Source organism: Heptranchias perlo, chromosome 4 (genome assembly GCF_035084215.1).
Source record: "Heptranchias perlo isolate sHepPer1 chromosome 4, sHepPer1.hap1, whole genome shotgun sequence".
Taxonomy (NCBI): Eukaryota; Metazoa; Chordata; class Chondrichthyes; order Hexanchiformes; family Hexanchidae; genus Heptranchias; species Heptranchias perlo.
Genome location: NC_090328.1, coordinates 85,606,042 through 85,626,468, shown reverse-complemented (window position 1 = coordinate 85,626,468; position 20,427 = coordinate 85,606,042). Strand labels below are relative to the sequence as shown.

Sequence of the window (20,427 nt, the reverse complement as noted above, 5' to 3'; positions counted from 1 at the left end):
TGGCAACTCACACTGCTCAGAGGCTGGGTTGATAGCGCATGTTTTGTTTAAAGTGCAAATTCAATCAATTGGATGCCATAGAGCCTGCAGTAAGTATTTTTGTTAATTTAATTTGCAGGAGCTGTGGTGAGCGTTGCCTTGCCGCTCTGCGTGATTTCTGGCCCAATGGCCAGCATGGGGGCAGTATTGAATAGAGTGATCCAGGATTTGTACTAGAATCCTTCCTGTTAAATATATATATATATATATATATATATATATATATATAAATAAATGACTTGGAATCATAAGGGGTAATTTTAACCTAACCCGCTTGGCGGGAAAGTTTCGGATTGGATCGGCCACCTGTTTTATTTTGTAAAACGGGCGGCCGATCTGATCTGGTCAGTTTTCCACCGGGCAGGTTAAATTAATATTACCTCCTCAGTCTCAGTGAAACGTAGCTAAATTCACAAATGACCCTGAGCTAGAAGGGAATGCAGACTTAAAGCAGTCCCCAAGATCTTACACAGAGAATTTGACAGGGCTTGCGCCAGTGTCAATGAAGTTCAATATAGACATATACAAGGTACTGCATATTGTAAGTAAAAATAGGAAGCCTGCACATTCCATGGGTAAGTTAGGTATTGCCAAGGGAAAAGCTGAAAGAGACCTAGGGTTGTAGCTAATGTTGCTCACCATGTCCGATATTGGGAAGTATCAATAAACAAAGCAAATAGGATTCTAGGTTACATTGCCAAATCAGTTGAATTCAAATCTCAGATGCTCAGAGTGCTCTAGGTAGGCTGCATCTGGAGTACTGCATGCAGTCCTAATTGGTGCAGTATGAGGAGCCATGCAGGTCCTGGAGGCAGTGCAGAAAAGAGGAACAAGACTGATCTCCAGTGTCAGAACGAAAAGCTATAAATAACGACTTGATAAACTACAACTCTTCAGCCAGCAAAATAGATGTCTCAGAAGAATTATTACAGAAGTAAATAAGACAATTAATGGATTAGATAAAGTAAACCTAAAGCAATACTTTCAGAATGCCCTGGGGGGGGGGGGGGGTGAGCAGGATATGAGCACACAGAACCAGGATCACAGAGATCAAATTTTTGGACAGATATCAGGAAGTATTTCTTGACACAGAGGTGATAAACAGCTGGAACAGGTTAACAAGAAAAGTGGGGAGTGTGGTGGGGGAAGGATTTTAACTGCCAGCAAGTTACAGCAAAGGTTATGGGCCCCCAACAATATCCCGGCTGTAGTGCTGAAGATTTGTGCTCCAGAACTAGTTGTGCCTCTAGTCAAGCTGTTCCAGTACAGCTACAACACTGGCACCTACCCAACAAAGTGGAAAATTGCCCAGCTATGTCCTGTCCACAAAAAGCAGGACAAATCCAATCCAGCCAATTACCGCCCCATTGAGCCTACTCTCAATCATCAGCAAAAGTGATGGAAGGCGTCGTCGACAGTGCTATCAAGTGGCACTTACTCACCAATAACCTGCTCACTGATGCTCAGTTTGGGTTCTGCCAGAACCACTCGGCTCCAGACCTCATTACAGCCGTGGTCCAAAGAAGGACAAAAGAGCTGAATTCCAGAGGTGAGGAGAGAGTGACTGCCCTTGACATCAAGGCAACATTTGACCAAGTGTGGCATCAAGGAACCCTAGTAAAATTGAAGTCAATGGGAATGGGGGGAAAACTCTCCAGTGGCTGGAGGCATACCTGGCGCCATGGAAGATGGTAGTGATTGTTGGGGGCTAATCATCTCAGCCCCAGGACATCGCTGCAGGAATTCCTCAGGACAGTGTCCTAGGCACAACCATCTTCAGCTGCTTCATTAATGACCTTCTCTCCATTATAAGGTCAGAAATGGGGATGTTCACTGATGGTTGCACAGTGTTCAGTTCAATTTGCAACCCCTCAGATAATGAAGCAGTCCATGCCCGCATGCAGCAAGACCTGGACAACATCCAGGCTTGGGCTGATAAGTGGCAAGTAACATTCGCGCCAGACAAGTGCCAGGGAATGACCATCTCCAACAAGAGAGAGTCTAACCACCTCCCCATGACATTCAACGGCATTACCATTGCCGAATCCCCCACCATCAACATCCTGGGGGTCACCATTGACCAGAAACTTAACTGGACCAGCCACATAAATACTGTGGCTACAACAGCAGGTCAGAGGCTGGGTATTCTGCGGCAAGTGACTCACCTCCTGATTCCTCAAAGCCTTTCCACCATCTACAAGGCACAAGTCAGGAGTGTGATGGAACACTCTCCACTTGCCTGGATGAGTGCAATTCCAACAACACTCAAGAAGCTCAACACCATCCAGGACAAAACAGCCCGCTTGGATTGGTACCCCATCCACCACCTTAAACATTCACTCTTTCCACCACCGGCGCACCTTGGCTGCAGTGTGTACCATCCACAGGATGCACTGCAGCAACTCACCAAGGCTTCTTCAACAGCACCTCCCAAACCTATGACCTCTTCCACTTAGAAGGACAAGGGCAGCAGGCTGGGAACTCCATCACCTGCACGTTCCCCTCCAAGTCACACACCATCCGGAGTTGGAAATATATCTTGGTTCCTTCATCGTTGCTGGATCAAAATCCTGGAACTCCCTACCTAACAGCACTGTGGGAGTACCTTCACCACATGGACTGCAGTGGTTCATGAAGGCAGCTCACCACCACCACCTTCTCAAGGGCAATTAGGGGTGGGCAATTAATGCTGGCCTTGCCAGCGACGCTCACATCCCATGAATGAATTAAAAAAAGTTTCAGGAGCTTTAGGGGCTTTGTGTTGGTCAGTCCTGTATCATTATCAGCATGGACACAGTCAAAATTACTGGAGAACTGTCAAAACTTTGACATTTTATTATTTTGGAATATACGGTTTAAAGTTAAGTACAGTGTTTGTTATGTTCGTCTGCTGACTCATTCTTGCTTCTGTAATTTTACTCCTTAGTGAAAAAAAGTAGAAGGGTATATTGTTTGCCCTGTTGCAACATTACCCGAGTTACTTCACATATAAAGTCAAGTTATGATTCATAAGAAGCATGGGCTTGTTAATGGAAGTTGACTTTTACAGATGACATGAATAAAGAGCATTGGGAAGTAGCCCAAACTGTAACAATTGTAATGGGAAGGCATTAGGGTTGGTGAAATAGGATGGGTTTAAGCACCTTCTTCATCCAAACCTATCTTATGATCTTGTGATTACAAATGTGTTAATTGTGAAAAGTCGTTCCTGTTAATAAGGTAATTCAGTTGCTTAAGGCAGTAGGTTTTGAGACATATGGACCAGGAAGGTCCCAGGTTTGATCCTGGTCCGTGTTGAGTTACCTGATCTCAAGTGGGGAGATGGTATTTGTGCCCCTGGTTCACAGGGCAGGGGGGGGGGGGGGGGGGGGGGGGGAGGGGGGAGTGAAAATCGTCTAAGGATCCTGCTCCTGATCGCTATCCAGTGATCCAATTGGAAAAGAACTTGTGGTTCTTGGGAATGGGATTGGACTCAGCTGTGATGTCTTCTTCAGTCAAATAGCCAACTGATGCTCACTGTCTAGGCTCACACATGAGGAATAGCCATTGTGTGAGGAACCGGAGGGCTGACCAATGCCTTTGGAACTGTACTGTGGTAAGGAAACAATGGTGGTAATTTTCACCTTCACCACTTGGGTGGTAAACTGGCAGAGCGGATTGCTAGTTCATTATGGAACCCGCCTAAAATGAATGGAAATGAAAACTGGGCAGGTTCTATAACAGGCAGGCGATCCACTCTGTCAGTTTACTTCCAAAGCGGTGCAGGTGAAAATTGCCCTCCATATCGTCAGGCGATGGGTGAGAAGAAAATTGGGGGGAGAAGAGAGAGGAAAAAGGTACTATATTTCAGGTATGCTTTTGATGTATGATTGGCTGCCATCTAATCAGTATAGATAAGAATTTTGAATCTAGCCCCTTGCTAGCTAATATTTTCTCATCACATCTGGTCCTAACATTCAGGCTTGGCTGTGATACCCCCCATCCCATAGTCAATTAGCTGGTCAACACTCACTGTTCAGACTCTCACATAAAGAATGTCCAATTGGGCAAGGTATCAGAGAGCTAGTAGCTCCTATGGAATTGTACCCAGATCGATAAAAATTGCCTGAACTTGAGAGAGGGACATTGATGAAATCTTTCTAAGCGTGGGTTTGTATTCTGAAATCAAATGATCCTAATTTCAACTTAGCTGTGTTAAAATGTGTTCCTTCATTAATGATGAAAATGGTTGTCCCAGGAAACAGAGATGATTTAGAATCGCCTGGAGCCAAGAAAAACAATCTCCATTATAATTTATGTTTGAGCTGACTAATGCTTTTGGACACTATTGCTCCTTTATTTTCAGTATAATTATCAAAAGGGTTCAGCTATGTATCGTTTTCCAGAACTTTCTGAACTGAGCTTTGGGTGAGGTACTGGTTGTAAAATAGCCACTAAAAGAGTGAAATTTACTCCTCGGGGTTGACAGTCAAATTAAGACTGTTGAAGACTTTCCTCTAAAGTACTGCCAGTCTTTGTTGTAACTCAAGAGAAAATGTAAAATGAAATAAAAAGTTAAACTGCCTATAGGGATAATAATGTAACTAAACCTGAGGTAGGCAGGCCAAAGACAGCTGCAAACTGGCACTAAAAGTTTCTGAGATGATGTCAACGTTTTTATATCAGAATGGCAGAAACTCTTAAGGATTTCCAAAAACTTCTTTTGTGAAACACTACACAAGCCTGTAAATGGAAAACTGGTGTAATATAAAACTATCATTCAGAAATTATTCAACAGTGTGGATGTGGGCACCAGTACACGCTGAAAATCACCAACATTATAGGTAAGTGCTTATTCCAGTGATTGATAACATAACTTTTTTTGATGCATCACGTCGTATGATTTTGCAAAATTCCTTAATATGAAAAAAATTACAATAGACAAAGCTTGAGTTGGTGCTTGTTTTAAAAAATATGGGGCCAAAAATTTGTGGCAGATCTGGTGTACTCCTGTCGTAATTCGGGTGAGAGTTTGACAGTTAAGCTGGAACCCAGTATTGCCTGAGGGTTTCTTGTATGGTCTGTTGGAGGCGGAGCTTCCACCTGCCCCGAACAAGGCCATTGATGCATGAGGGGCAGGGCTGGCAACTGCGACTCCCTATGTTGGGAGATCCCACTTTCCTGGCGCTCAGAGGCATCCGGTGTAGCATTGGTGGTGGTACGGCTGGTTAGACCAGGTGTACCAACAACCAAAGGGTGAAAATGAACCCCATGGGAGTAAAGCAGGCCATTAATTAGGCCAGATCCGTTGGAGTTTCCAAATGGTCTTGTATGGACCGGAGCTTCCGCCCACCACAAACAAGACTATTGACAGAGGAGGGGGAGTGTTAGGGAGTGAGTCCCAGGCCAGGGGTTCCTGCATCCCCAGCATGATGAAGAATTGTCGATCCAGTATGCTGAGTGAGCCCAGGTGTACCAGCTCGCTGAATGTTGAAAGTTGAAAGTTAGGCCCACCTGGGGGTCCAGGCCTGGATTCCAAATGATCCGGCCTGAGAGGGCAGTTTTGCTTTCTTTCCAGGGGTGAAGGGTGGGAGTCCCCCCCCCCCCCAGTTCCCAGCTGACTCTGCCAAGATTCTCAGGCTCCTTTGGTGGGCAGGCATCCAATATGTGGGTGCGCACGCCTGCCCAAGCTATATAAATTAAGTTATGCCGAGGTGTCGGCCCCACTGGTACCAACCCTCCATCTTTTTCACTTTGTTTTGAAATAATTGCAGTTAGCATTCCTTAATCCAAGTGCTCGCGCTCTCCAAATCCTGTCTTTGGGTTTGTTGGAATGATAGATTTGACAGTGGTCCTGTTGTAACTATCAGTGTACCGTGCACTGGCCTGGCTAAGCAACAGGTGTGAAAGGGTAGCTCCATTGTTGCTAATAAAATGCAAAATAGGAATTATTGGTTAACATCCCATCACATATAGGAACATAGTGTGGAGGCGCTCTCAGTCAGACCTGATTATACTCAATTTGGTTGCTATGCAACACTCACCCTGTGGTGAGTGTTGTGGTTTCAGACACTGTGATCAGATACTGAACAAGATAATTTAAGACATTATATACAGATTGCTACAAGCATGTTGAAAAAGTCAGGCCTGAAAGTCCATACCATCACAGTTTAAGCCAGTGTCATCAAGGGAAAATCCTCGCTGACATTCACAGCTGAAGCTTCCAGGTGAGTTCTGACAAAGTCCCTTTGATCCACACAGTGAAGGCTGTGACGCACACTCATTGTTATCTAAGAAAGAAAAGTAGATGTAACTGCTGCCTTGTGGCTGGAGGAAAATCCAATGATGGCGGCTAAGAGTAACACATACATATAGTATTTGTACAGTTAGAAATCTCAGCCCACATTAACTTAAAACAGTACCACGGTTATCCTAAAAAGTGACTTGCTTAGAGAGCCCACTGTTCATACAGCATATGTCAGAAGATTTAATTGTTGTGAAACAAGATGGATAACATTTCAAGTTTCCCTGAATTACAACTAATAGAACTGACAAATTTTCAATCGCTCCAGCCCAGTAGGCACTAATAAATCCCAAGTACAGTACAGCACTTCCTCCTGGGAACCAGACTTAATGCAATTAAGTAATCACCACTTAAATTAATGGGGGTTAGTCTCATCACAATTCCTTTTAACTTCATTTGTTTTCGAAATTCCACAAGAATGAAATGGAAAGGCAACAGCCAAAAGTAGAAAACACATAATGTGTTTGTTTTTGCAGTTTCCCTGTACAATGTCTCATTACAGAAATCAGTGACATTCTGACCAGAATTTGCCATGAGGGGCCTACATTCCTGCCTGCACTAATTTAATGAAAAATAAACATAGAAAATGCCTTTTCTTTGAACTGCAGGACAAAGTTTCCCACGCTGCTGCAGCTGTTAAATTCAACTAGGTAAATCCAGCTCTGACTCATCTCCTGACTGTACTGTATGCTGACTGGAAGATGGAGAGAAGAGAACTGGAGACCAGCACTGGAGAGCAGGAGGCTTCCAACATTTATGTTGGGCCGAGTTGGCCCAGGTTAAGTGTAACAAATGGAGGAAGCCTGTTTCAGCAAAGAAAACTATCAGATTGCCATACTGCACGCAGCTAATCTTGATTGTTCCATGCGCTGACTGGAAGACAGGAGGTCGGCATTGGACAGTCCAGGAAACATAGAAAAGTAGAACAAGGCCAGAAGCAGGTGAGCGCAGCTTAGTCCCACAAATTGGATGCTCACACTGACATCAGGCCAGGAAAATATATCTTACTATATTAAAGCCCCTCTTGAAATTTGATACATCAAAGATTCATGTTCTGACCGGTCTGTACGCTGAAACCAATGTTGGAGAGTGCAGAATAGATAAAAGAAGTGTGAGACTGGGGTGGTAGCAGGTGACTACAGCATTAATATAGAATGGCATGAGTTGGATCATCATGTGAATGGGAAAGCTCCTGTCATGGAGCAGGAGCAGAAATTTTAACACGTCAAAGTACTCCCTCTGACTTTGATATACCAAGATTCATTGCACAAAGTAGTACTTGCAGCATTAAACTATTACTTTAGGCGATTTATAAATAATCAGGAGGTCAGGCAGCATTTGAGGAGAGAGAAACAGAGTTAACGGGGGAATTTTAACTCCCTCAATGGGCCAGGAAAGTGTGGGGGGGTGGTGTCAAATTTTCAAAAATCTGAAACCCGGCCTCAACCCACCTCGAATGTGCCCACTTCTGGTTTTAATGCAGGCGGGTGACTAACCTGCTCTCGAGAGGCAGGTCAGTTATTTAAATATGCTAATGAGGCTGCGTGCCTCAAATTTTAACAGACTTTTACATTTAACGGCTGTGGGCCAGGTTTCCCAGAGCTCGGGAAACCCAGCAGTTGAAGGTAGACGAGAACAGCTGGATCCAGCAGGTAAGTGCTTTTCCAGCACTGCTTATGGGCCAGGAGGAGCTGCAGTGCTTTCCCCCGGACCCCCAAGCTAATCTGCTGCGATCGGCTTCCCTCCCCGCGATTGGCCCCCCCCACCCCCTGCCATCCGAAGCCCCCACGACCACTCTCCCCCCGCCCCGATCTCTCCCACCCTCCTCTCTGCTTCCCGGCTGCGGCCTTCCAGCGCAGGCCTCACTGCCCATCAGCCAACCAGCCTCTCAATCTGATTGGCTGCTGGCTGGGAAACGGAGAAAAAAAATTCAAATGAGATCCTGCGGTTAAATTCGACCTGACCTCCGTGTTACCCGCATTTTTGGGTTTCCCAGCCGCTACGACCCCTGCTCCCGCTCCCTCCCCGCAAATATCGGGGCCAACGTTTCACGTGGATGACCTTTCATCAGAATTGATGAAAGCTCATCGACCTGAAACGTTACCTCTGGTGCTACCTGACTAGCTGAGTGTATCCAGAATATTCTGTTGTTATTTTAGATGTTAAGCATCCGCAGTATTTTGCTTTTAATTTATAAATATTTGTTTTACAATGTTTGCATGACTCAGCTGTTGTTGCAAACTCAACATTGCAAGAATGTGCGACTGCAGTCATGCCACCACTGGGAACATATTAATTTCCTTTTTATACTTGCTGATCTCCTACGGCATTGCTCATGGACACTCTGGAGTCTCACCACAGTTGTGATGTTTACCTGCTTAGATGGAGCTGTCTTTAACCTGATCTGTCCATTTAAAGCCTTTGCTCAAGTACTCCCTGTGGGGAAGTGGTATATATAAGCAAATCCAGACAATTATATGTGCTTGTAAACTCTTTAGGGCAATTAGAGGGCATCTGTAGCTGGCTGTAAGTTTATGGCTCTAGGCCAGATGAGCTTAGCATGAAATAAGTGGCTTTCCTTCTCTTTTCTTTAAAGATTGTGTGAAGAAGATTATCAGTCCTAAATTTTCTTTTCACTAGTTTGAACCTGTGGCTCCTAGTATTACCGTCAACATTTAGTCTTAAGTAATTTTCTAGATTTACCGTTTTCCATGCCATTTACCAACTTATATACCTCTATAAGATTGCTTCTCAGTTGCCTCATTTCAAAGTTGAAAATCCCAAGTTTTTTCAGTCTTTCTACATAACTCAGACTTCTAATCATAGGGATCAGCCGTGTAACTCTTCTTTGCATTGCCTCCAGCACTTGAATGTCTCCTCTGTGTCTCAGTAACCAGAAATGGACACAGTACTCAAAAGTGTGAGTACTACACAGTTTGAGCATGACTGAGTCGCGTAGTTAGCAGCTTGACTCCCGAGGTGTGGGGTCAGGAGGGTAGCAGCGTGATTCCCGAAGTGTCAGGTCACATGGTTAGTAGCTTGATTCCTGAGGCATCTTTTTTTTCTATCTGTTTTTTTTTGTCTTTGGTTTACCACAAACCTTTTTTTGTCTATGGGCAAAGTCACAATAGTTCAACTAAAATAAAATAAATAAAACATGAAATGCTGGAAATGCGCCACCTGAAAGACACAAATCTTTGACATATTCACAGCATAACATAAAAATTACTACTCCAGCCATAAGGCATACACAGAAAAATTTCCAGGTGCAATAATGCAAATAAGATCTATGTATGGGTGTAGATTATTCCTACCAATGCAGGCAGTGTGGTGCTGTGTGAATCCAGGTGGACACTTGCATGTAAATCCTCCAATAGTGTTGACACACAGGAACTGACAGTTGTGCTGTTTTGTCGAACATTCATCAAGATCTGAGAGAAAAAAAGTAAAGGAAATAAATAGATTGATAATCCAAGTCAGTTAAAGATGTAATTTCTATTAACTGCTAAATGTGAATCTAAACACTGCATACATTTCGTCTATAAAGAGGATCTATGTGGCTGCAGACTGTTGAATACCAGAGCTGTCTAAACTTTGGTGTGAGATTTTGAGCCATGAATCAGCCATCTCATGCAAACAGGATCCGACACCAGCATGTGCTCCAAAGGGATCCTGGTGACTGACATCACTGGACTGGGCCTGCTTCTTAGTTTCACTCTGCAAAATGAGGGTTGGATTACATGACTCCATGGAGTGCTCCTTAAAATTTGATTACTTGTACAAATCTCAGTTTAACTACTTATCATTCACAGTGCTTTCCCCTGGAGTTACCTACTAAAGCTTAGAATATCAAATCACGCTATTTGTTTTCCTACATTAAAGTTTTGAACCTGTTTTTTTGCTTCTCACCTCCTTTTAGCCACCCACTCCACTGCAGCACACTTGATTCTCACTCTTACTAAGAGCAATCTGAGAGTGACAACCTACAATTCGTTTTGGCCCTTTTTTTTAGCGGAACCCGGCTTCCACACTGTCTCCCTTTGATTTGGCTGAGACAGGACTCATGTAGATGGATCCACTACCTACATTTGATCAAACAGCATGTGAGATAGCAACGCAATGTGCTACCAGACTGTGGAAAATTCAACGCATTCTGAAAACCCCCAACTACATTTAAAATCTTCTTTACCAACCTCTACATGTCTTTCCATCCCCCTGCAGGAGGTAGCCCCTTGGACATGAGCAGTGGTAGCTCCCTTCTGTGTTCTTACAGATAAAGTTGCATGGTTTCGGAGACTGAGCACATTCATCAAGGTCTGGTTATGTAATGACAAGAAAAACAGTAAAATTAGGAGTCTGTGACAATTCTGATTAGATTTGAGCTAACCGCAAATACTGCAAAACATTCAGGCCTGGAATAATCGATTGACATTGCCTACGCTTGGATAACACGATTTAACATCATAGCCTGGATTTTTTATTCAGTACTGTTTTAATGCTAGTGGTAATTCATTTAATTTAAATGAGTTATCACTGGTGCTAAAGTAATGACAATCAGAAAATTCAAGCTCTTGTGTATGAAATCAAATATAATCTACAAAGCCATGTTCTCAAAAAGAATTGGAATTGTGCTGTGTGATACAGTAGGATCCAATTGTAGTCGTTCATAAATTGTAGTGACTGTAGTGTGGTAATTGTCCAAACTACATCACACAGAACACTGCACTTTTGCCATTGCCTGCACAACAAGTCACATTCTGATGAAGGGATATGCCTGAAATGTCAACATTTTTCCTTTCTTTACAGATGCTGCCTGAATTGTAGCATTTTCAAGCATTTTCTATTTTTGTTTCCAATTTCCAGCATTAGCAATATTTTATTTTCCGTGACTAAGATTCTCGCCCCACCTATTTCAGTTAATACTTCCAGCCAGACCTCCCTGCACTAACCTCCTCTGCTCTGACATTAGCTTACTCCGTGGTTCCTGCTCTCTTTGCTCCACCATCAGTGGCTGCTCTTTTATTCATTGTGCCCCTGCCTTATGACCTCCCACTCTGCTTTCAAAAACCTCCTAAAAGCTCTTCCCGTCAACCATGTTTTTGCAGCCCTTCTTTAGCTTTAATTTCTCCTCTCCTTCCAACTTGATGTCCATTTTTTGTCCTTGCCCTATAAAGCGTTCTGAGACATCTTTCAGTAGATAAGCAGCACTTCAGAAATGTAAGTTGCTGTTGAGAAGCCTCGCAGACGACTTGCTCCCAGGCCTCTGCCAAAGCTATTCTTGACCTTTGTTGAAGGTGGATGTGACAATATCCTTGGCTGACTTCCCCTCCTTAGGCCATAAGACCATAAGAGATAGGAGCAGGAGTAGGCCATTTGGCCCTTCGAGCCTGCTCCACCATTTAATGAGATCATGGCTAATCTGATTTTTACCTCAACTCCATTTTCCTGCCTTTTCCCCATATTCTTTGACTCCCTTGTTGATCAAAAATTTGTCTAACTCAGCCTTGAATATATTCAATGACTCAGCCTCCACAGCTTTTTGGGGTAAAGAATTTCAAAGATTCACGACCCTCTGGGAGAAGAAATTCCTCCTAATTTCCGTCTTAAATGGGTGACCCCTTATTCTGAGACTATGCCTCCTAGTTTTAAATTCCCCCATGAGGAGTAACATCCTCTCAGCATCTACCCTATCGAGTCCCCTCAGAATCTTATATGTTTCAATAAGATCTCCTCTCATTCTTCTAAACTGCAATGAGTATAGACCCTACCTGTTCAATCTTTCCTCATAAGACAACCCTTCCGTACCTGGAATCAATCTAGTGAACCTTCTCTGAACTGCTTCCAGTGCAAGTATGTCCTTCCTGAAATAAGGGCACCAGAACTGTACGCAGTACTCCAGCACTCACCAGCACCCTGTACAGTTGTATCATGACTTCCCTGCTTTTATATTCCATCCCCCTAGAAATAAAGGCCAATATTCCATTTGCCTTCCGGATTACCTGCTGCACCTGTATGTTGACTTTTTGTGTTTCATGTACGAAGACACCCAGATCCCTCTGTACCACAGCATTTTGTGGTATTTCTCCATTCAAATAATATTTTGCTTTTTTATTTTTCCTCCCAAAGTGGATGACTTCACATTTTCCCACATTATATTCCATCTGCCAATTTTTTGCCCATTCGCTTAATCTATCAATATCCCTGCAGACACTTTGTGTCCTCCTCGCAACTTGCTTTTCCACCTATCTTTGTATCATCAGCAAATTTGGCCACAATACAGTCTGTTCCTTCATCCAAGTCATTGATATATATTGTAAATATTTGAGGCCCCAGCACTGATCCCTGCGGCACCCTACAAGTTACAGATTGCCATTTTGAAAATGACTCTTTTATCCCAACTCTTTGTTTTCTGTTAGCCAATCTTCTATCCATGCCAGTATATTACCCCCAACACCATGAGCTCTTATCTTGTGCAGTAACCTTTTATGTGGCACTTTATCGAATGCCTTTTGGAAATCCAAATATACTGCATCCATTGTTTCCCCTTTATCCACCCTCCTGTGGAAAAGTACCTTGCTTCTGTTCATAGCTGCATCCAGCTGATATGGGGGCAGCTGATATGGCCAACAATAAGAATTGGCCCGTTGTAGACTCACAGGCATGCACCTCTGACCTACTGCTCCATGTCACAACACATCCATGCTCCAACAAGCTGTATCACAATGCAGTCTGTATTTTGATCATGTGTAAATGTGACAGAAATTGCTATTCAAAATAGTAAGAACCTGTCTTTTATTTTAGAAAAGACCATTAATCTATATCCAAGTATTGTCTATTACAGAAAGATGGAGTTAAGCTGCTTCTTACCAACACATGCTGTACCCATGAGGTCTGTGGTGTAACCAAGCTTACAGAGACAGTGGTAAGAACCCAGCGTGTTGATACATTGACCATTCTGACATAGATTAGGCATCACCTTACATTCATCAATGTCTGTAACAAAACATCCAGTTAGAAAATATATATCAATCAATTTGGTGCATCCTTTAAGAATGGTACACAATTGGTATCACTTGGTTTTTACAAAGACCATTGGAATCTGATCATCTGAAGCCATTTTTTTTAAAGGTTAGCACATACTAATTATGACTCAATTCAAATATGTATAGTAGATGTCACAAAACTGTATAAAATAATTTCATTGTAGTTCAAAATTTCCACACCCTTTATTACAGGGAAAGCCAATATAAATTATTTAAAAATAAAATTACTTTCCTTTATTTCTTAAAATACAATCTGGATTATGTTAAGCATGACATTATGTAGATCACCATTTATCTTACCTTGTCCATCAGTTGTGTAGCCTGGACCATGCGGACATAGTTTTTTGTACTGGGCAGTACCGGGCAGTGGGCAGAGCTCACATTGGTTACCCCAGCCACGACCACCATCACAACAACACTCAGACTTGGTGACAAGGTTGCGACTGCTGGAAGACATCTGACACATGGTTTGAAGAACCTCTGCAAAGCAGAAGGCCTGGCGATTGTCTGTGGGTGGAAAAATGGGATTAAAAGACAGAATTTGCATACAGAACTCGCATATCATAATATTTGAATCGATCACTTAAAAAAAAGTACAAAGCTGAATGTATTTTCTGTCTTTTTTGGTTTAACATCCCTCACCAGAAATCACTTCCTATCTAAGAAAACAGGTGTGATAGATTCCCAAGGCTACACCAGTGTCAGTCTTCAGATGGCTGCAAGGCGATGTAATAAGAGCAGCTCAGACAACTTGACCGTTGAACTTCCTTCTCAAGTTTCTGCTCACTGCTTCTGCTGATGGCACTGCGGAGGCATTTCAAAGTGTTTTCCCACCACTTCTGTCCAATTACTGTTGTGTAAGCTGCTTTCCCTTTTTAATTTTAGAGCAGGTGTTTACAAGAACTGGCGGCCTTAACTCAACATCAGATTTGTAGACCCACATTTTCATGTGTTTGGTGCTGTCAGTTCCACGTAATTTGGCTTGATTATTCCAAGAGATACAGCCAACAAAGGGTCAATGGGTTTTCTGCCATCGACTGCACTTCTGTAATGTAAAAGCACCTTTATTCTGAATAGGTTCCATAATCGGTAGAGAGCGGAGTGCTTCTATCACTTCAAAAGGTACTTTTACATCACTCTAATGCTATCCCAGTGCCACTAGCTCCCAATGTACAGGTCATGCACATGTTGGTAGCAACACCAAAATAAACCTGCCAGATTCTCCAGTCCTGGCAACATCCTTGTAAATCTCCTCTGTACCCTCTCCAGTGCAATCACATCTTTCCTGTCACGTGGTGACCAGAACTGTACGCAGTACTCAAGCTGTGGCCTAACTAGTATTTTATACAGTTCTTGCATAACCTCCCTGGGTGTTTTTGTGACTGGAAGGCTGTTTCCAGTGGGGTTCCACAGGGCTCAGTATTAGGTCCTTTGCTTTTTGTGCTATATATTAACGATTTAGACTTAAATGTAGGGGGTATGATTAGGAAATTTGCAGATGATACAAAAATTGGCCATGTGGTTGATAGTGAGGAGGAAAGTTGTAGACTGCAGGAAGATATCAATGGACTGGTCAGGTGGGCAGAAAAGTGGCAAATGGAATCCAAGCCAGAGAAGTGTGAGGTAATGCATTTTGGGAGGGCAAACAAAGCAAGGGAATACACAATAAATGGGAGGATACTGAGAGGTGTAGAGAAAGAGAAGGACTTTGGAGTGCATGTCCACAGATCCCTCAAGGTAGCAGGACAGGTAGACAAGGTGGTTAAGAAGAGGCATAGAATATAAGAGCAGAGAGGTTATGCTAGAACTATATAAAACACTAGTTAGGCCACAGCTTGAGTACTGCATACAGTTATGGTCACCACCTTACAGGAAAGATGAGAGTGCACTAGAGAGGGTACAGAGGAGATTTACAAGGATGTTGCCAGCACTGGAGAATTTTAGCTATGGGGAAAGATTGGGTAGGTTGGGGTTGTTTTCTTTGGAACAAAGGAGGCTGAGGGCAGATTTAATTGAGGTGTATAAAATTATGAGGGGCCTAGATAGAGTAGATAGGGAGGACCTATTTCCCTTAGCAGAGAGGTCAATAACCAGGGGGCATAGATTTTATGTAATTGGTAGAAGGATTAGAGGGGAGCTGAGGAGAAATTTTTGCACGCAGAGGGTGCTAAGGGTCTGGAACTCACTGTCTGAAATGGTGGTAGAGGCAGAAACTCTCATCACATTTAAAAAATACTTGGATATGCACTTGAAGTGCCATAACCTAGAAGGCTACAGACCAAGTGCTGGAAAGTAGGATTAGGCATGATAGCACTTATGCGGCTGGCACAGACATGATGGTCCAAACGGCCTCCTTCTGTGCTGTAAATTTCTATGATTCAATAAGACTAGCAACTGGGAGCTTGGTGAGAACCGCATTGGGAGGCTGTGGCACTAGAGCAATATTGAAGGGTCTGTCCCAGAATGGGCCCAATGCAAGCACTTTATGTGCTCTTTACTTCATTGGCTGCGAAGTGCTTTGGGACATCCAGAGGTTGTGAAAAACGCTATATAAACGCAAGTTCTTTCTTCCATTACAGTACTGCTGATGGCAGCCCTGAGGTAGTATTACTGTCTGCAGACCAGCAAGATCCATCTAAAGAGATTAATTTCACCACTGCTTCTGGAGGCAGCAGCCTAGATTTTGCGTGTTAGCAGAACTACGGCACATTTTTAACACAGTGTGACTTCTGCCTGCCATAAAGATGCATCCCTGACCCCAGGTGCTTTTCTAGCATTGGGATCATTTGTATAATTTTGGCAGGTTCGCCAGCCCGTCAAGGAGTCTGTCTGGAATAGGGCCAGAGAATGGCTTCCGAGCTCCAATGCCTACCACAGAGTAGCGTTGCTGGCAGGCACAATGCCACTGGTATAAATTTGATAAATAATTTAACGTTTCTTTGAATTTGGCACCAAAGCTTTGCGCCATTACGTCCAGTATTGTGATGATGTAAGTGACAGGGAATGGGGGTAAAAATTCAGTTGTGCTCCTCCTTGGTGTGTGTCAAAGAACAGCGCAGCGGAATTTTGTTCCTTTGTCAAATGTTGTACTTCCTCCATTTGCATAATATACGCCCACCAATATATGGGCCGGTGTAACTCAAGCAGAAAATCTAGGTTAGCAACACCTCAGCAGGAAGTATAAACACAGCTATCAGAGGAAGAGGCTGCCATCTATTCTAGCTGCCCTACATATAGCTGAAGTGTTTAAAATGATAAAGGAATTTGACAGGATAGATAAAGAGAAACTATTTCATCTGGTGGGGGAATCCAGAACAAGAGGGTGTAATCATAAAATTAGAGCTAGGCCATTTAGAAGTGAAACCTGGACGTATCTGAAAGGTAGTGGAAATCTGGAACTTGCTCGACCAAAAGGCTGTGGATTCTGGGTCAATTGAAACTTTCAAGACTGAGACTGATAGGTTTTTTTAGGTAAGGGTATCAAGGGATATGGAACAAAGCCAGGTAAATGGAGTTGACGTACAGATCAGCCATGATCTAATTGAATGACAGAACAGGCTTAAGTGGCTGAATGGCCTACTCCTGTTCCTATGTTCAGAGTCCAAACACCCAGGAGTCAAAAATCCTCGGCCCTTGCGGTGCACTCTCACTGCGATTCCAGCAAAAGTGAGGTGGAAGGGCCCAAAAATAGGCTGGGACCTGGATACACTTGGTCTTTTTCAGACATTGGGGTCTCTGCCTGCCCCTTACAAGGTTACTGGCGTCGAGGCGATAAGACGGAGTTCCTGTATTTCTGGCCTCTGAGTCAGAGAGAGCAGAATTGGTGACTGGCGCGGCCAACAAACATGTGGGATGCGGTCTGAAACTCTGGAGATTTTTTCTCAGCCTGGGACACGTTAATTTTTTTGCCAGGAAGGGGACCCAGTACCCCCAGATCAGTAATAGATGAATAATTTTCTGTCCTCTTATCTCCACCAGGGGCATTCAAATTAGTTGACCACCCCTGACACACTACGTACTCCTGTGGAATCAGTGGTGGAGTTCGCTGGCAGGCATAATCCTGGTAGAAGTGTCAAGATTGCTGACCTGCTTGTTTTCTGTCCCTTGATGCTTTTAAAAGCTTAAAATACATTTCTATCCTGTCAAGATCTTTCCAGGCTGATTAATTCATTTACAATGCTTACTTGTACATGCTGATCCAGGGTATCAGTCACAGTTCAGCACAGACCTTCGGCTGGTATTTCCCACTGAACTGCTAGCTGTGCTAGCCTGAGAAATGGTCTAAAATTACAGCTTTTGGTGAGGAAGGAGGTTTGTTGGTGCTGTTATAAAGTAAGCCTAAGAAACAATCTTTGGTACATGAGAGAGTGAGTGTGTGTGTGTGTCTGTGTGTGTGGCGGGGAGGGGGAGCGGAGGGTGGGGTGCTGAGAGATAAACAATAATTAGTAACTTAGAAATCAGGTATTACTAATTTTCCAGAAAATTAAGTTGGTGTATTCCTATTAGCATCAACCTCTGAGTGGGGGAGGGAGGTGCACTGCCCAGATTCATATTACTGTGATTGACAGGGAGCTCTGATCCACAGTCAGTAACAAAGTACACTTTGTGCTGTTTACCTTCACAGGATTCGTTTTTAAGTTCCTGAGAAGTGAAATGCAGGAACCCAGCCATTTTTGGCACCTTGACAAGGAAGGTAATTCCTTCCAAATCGCAACATCTAAACAGAAATGTAACTATCGTGGAGCATCTCTTGAAAGATTAAAACTCTTCAGTTGTAACAAATATAAGCTGATTCCAATGAAATTGACTCACCTAATCCCTGCCATGACGATGTAATCTGAATTCCTTTTGTGTCCATTTACGCGTGTATTTTGGCTCCTGCCCCCAAATCCATCACCTCCTCGGCCTTCCTCTCTCCTGCCACCGGGGCAGGTTTGAGTTCCCCTTGAACAATCCCACAGCTACCCTCTGTGCCCCTCGTGGCATTCTCCAATGTGTCTATCATGGTACCTGTCACTACCTCCTTAACACATTAACCCCAACAGCCCATTCTCCTCTCTGCCCAGTGCACTCACTGGGAGTTAATCTCAGTAGCCTTTTTCCCATCTCACTTACCCCACCTACCACTGCCCACCTGGACTCTGCAGGAGGATTACCAATCATAGCCCCTCTCTAGTTCCCGCCAGAATGCACACTCACTCATGAACAGGGCCCTTGCTATCCACAATCCCATTGTGGAAAATCAAATTGACATCCTGGCTTTGAGTGAATCCTGTCTCAAGGATAGCAACACCTTGCTCCTTATTGAAAGCTCCCCACCTGGCAATACTTTTCACCATATTCCCTGCCCAAAATGCTGCGGTGGCAGTGTGGCCCTTAACAGCAAGTCACATCTTGGCCTTTCACCCTATTCCTCTGGCACCTTTTCCTCCTTTGAGCACATTGCTCTCTTACATCCCTCTTGCCCCTCCTTTAAAATCCTCATTGTCTACTCTCTCTTTTCCAAGCCCCAATCAGAGTTTCTCACTGTGGTATCCTCCCCTCTTTCTTCTCTCAGCTTTTGCACTGAGTGACTGCTCATCTAGGTGACTTCAATCTTTTCCTCAGCTCTCCTTGGCATTTCTCTTCTGAATTCATTATCCACCTGTCCTCTCTAAGCTTCTCTCTTCATATAAACCCTCCTACCACATTCAAGGCCACCCCTTTCACCTCACCATATCCTGTTGTCTTTCTACTCGCGAGGTTTCAATCACCGACAAGGCCATCTTCCTTGTATCTGTCACCACCCACATCCCTTCACCCTCCTTCAACCATACTACCTTCTGTAATTACCTCTGGAAAAACTCTCCCCCAGTCACTTACAACCGCACTCTCGCAATCCGTACTGCCTAGCCTTTGGTCCTCCATTCACCATGAGGCTTCTGCAGCTGCTGATTTGCTTAACCATTCCCTCACCAGCTTTGATGCCTTGTCCCCAGCAAAACTTTCACTGTTTTCCATTCTGGTCATTCCCCCAGGTTTTCTCCTTCAAGTCCAAAGGGTGCAAACTTGAATGTACCTGGTGCTCAACTGGCTTGGCCATCCAGTGCCAGATCTGACTGGACCACATCAAGCTATACCGTGCCTTGTTCTCCTCTGCCAAAATGGCCTACTACTCTAGAATCATTTTGGAGAGCAGAGATAACTCCTGGTTCTTTTTCTCTACTACCAACTACCTCCTTAAACCCCTCTTCACTCCACCTTCCTCTCTAACAAGTGTGTGAAGCTCATGGATCTGTCCACGAGATAGAGATAAAGGCCATCCGTTCAGTTGCCTTTGCTGCAATCCCTCACTTTGTTGGTTGCAGCCTAACAGGCGGTCCCTTTAAGTCAGTCTACTATGTTCATCTCTTCATAATTTTAAACACCTCTATTAAATCACCCCATAATCTCGTCTGTTCTAATGAAACAGCCCCAATTTTTAAAGTCTTTCTCTCCTTATTTGTATTTCATCATAGCAGGCAGCATCTTAGTGAATCTGAGCTGCATCCTCTCTATTGCCTCAACAACTTTCTTATAGTGTGGAGTCCAAAGCTACACGCAATATTCCAACTGTGGTTTTTCTAAGGTCTTCATCATTATATCTCAAATTTTACGTACTATACCTCTTGCCATAAAACCCAGTATTCCATTAGCTTTTTTATGACCATATCCACTTGAGGTGCTGCTTTGAAGATCTTGTGAACCTGAACCCCCAAATCTCTCTGCTCTTTCACATCACCCAGCTTTCCTCTCTTTAAAGTACAATTATTCCTTTTTTTCCCACCAAAATATACCACCTCATATTTATTGTCATTGAATTCCATCTACCACTTCTTTAAAGGATTTGTTAAAGGCAAATTGTGTTTAACTAACCTGATAGAGTTTTTTGATGAGGTAACAGAGAAGGTTGATGAGGGCAATGCAGTTGATGTGGTGTATATGGACTTCCAAAAGGCATTTGATAAAATGCCACATAATAGGCTTGTCAGCAAAGTTGAAGCCGATGCAATAAGAGGGGCCGTGGCAGCATGGATACAGAAT

At 43.6% G+C, this 20,427-nt stretch overlaps 1 protein-coding gene across 1 annotated transcript in view; it reads right to left on the bottom strand.

Moving 5' to 3' along the window:
• Positions 1-20,427, bottom strand: part of LOC137321079 (fibrillin-2) — a 394,436-nt gene that overhangs the window by 18,293 nt on the left and 355,716 nt on the right. Inside the window, exons 57-61 of the mRNA XM_067983259.1 lie at positions 13,666-13,872; positions 13,190-13,315; positions 10,516-10,638; positions 9,637-9,753; positions 6,180-6,308 (exon numbers count right to left, since the gene is read on the bottom strand). Coding sequence (XP_067839360.1) covers positions 6,180-6,308; positions 9,637-9,753; positions 10,516-10,638; positions 13,190-13,315; positions 13,666-13,872 — 702 coding nt within the window. The remainder of the gene's footprint in view (positions 1-6,179; positions 6,309-9,636; positions 9,754-10,515; positions 10,639-13,189; positions 13,316-13,665; positions 13,873-20,427) is intronic.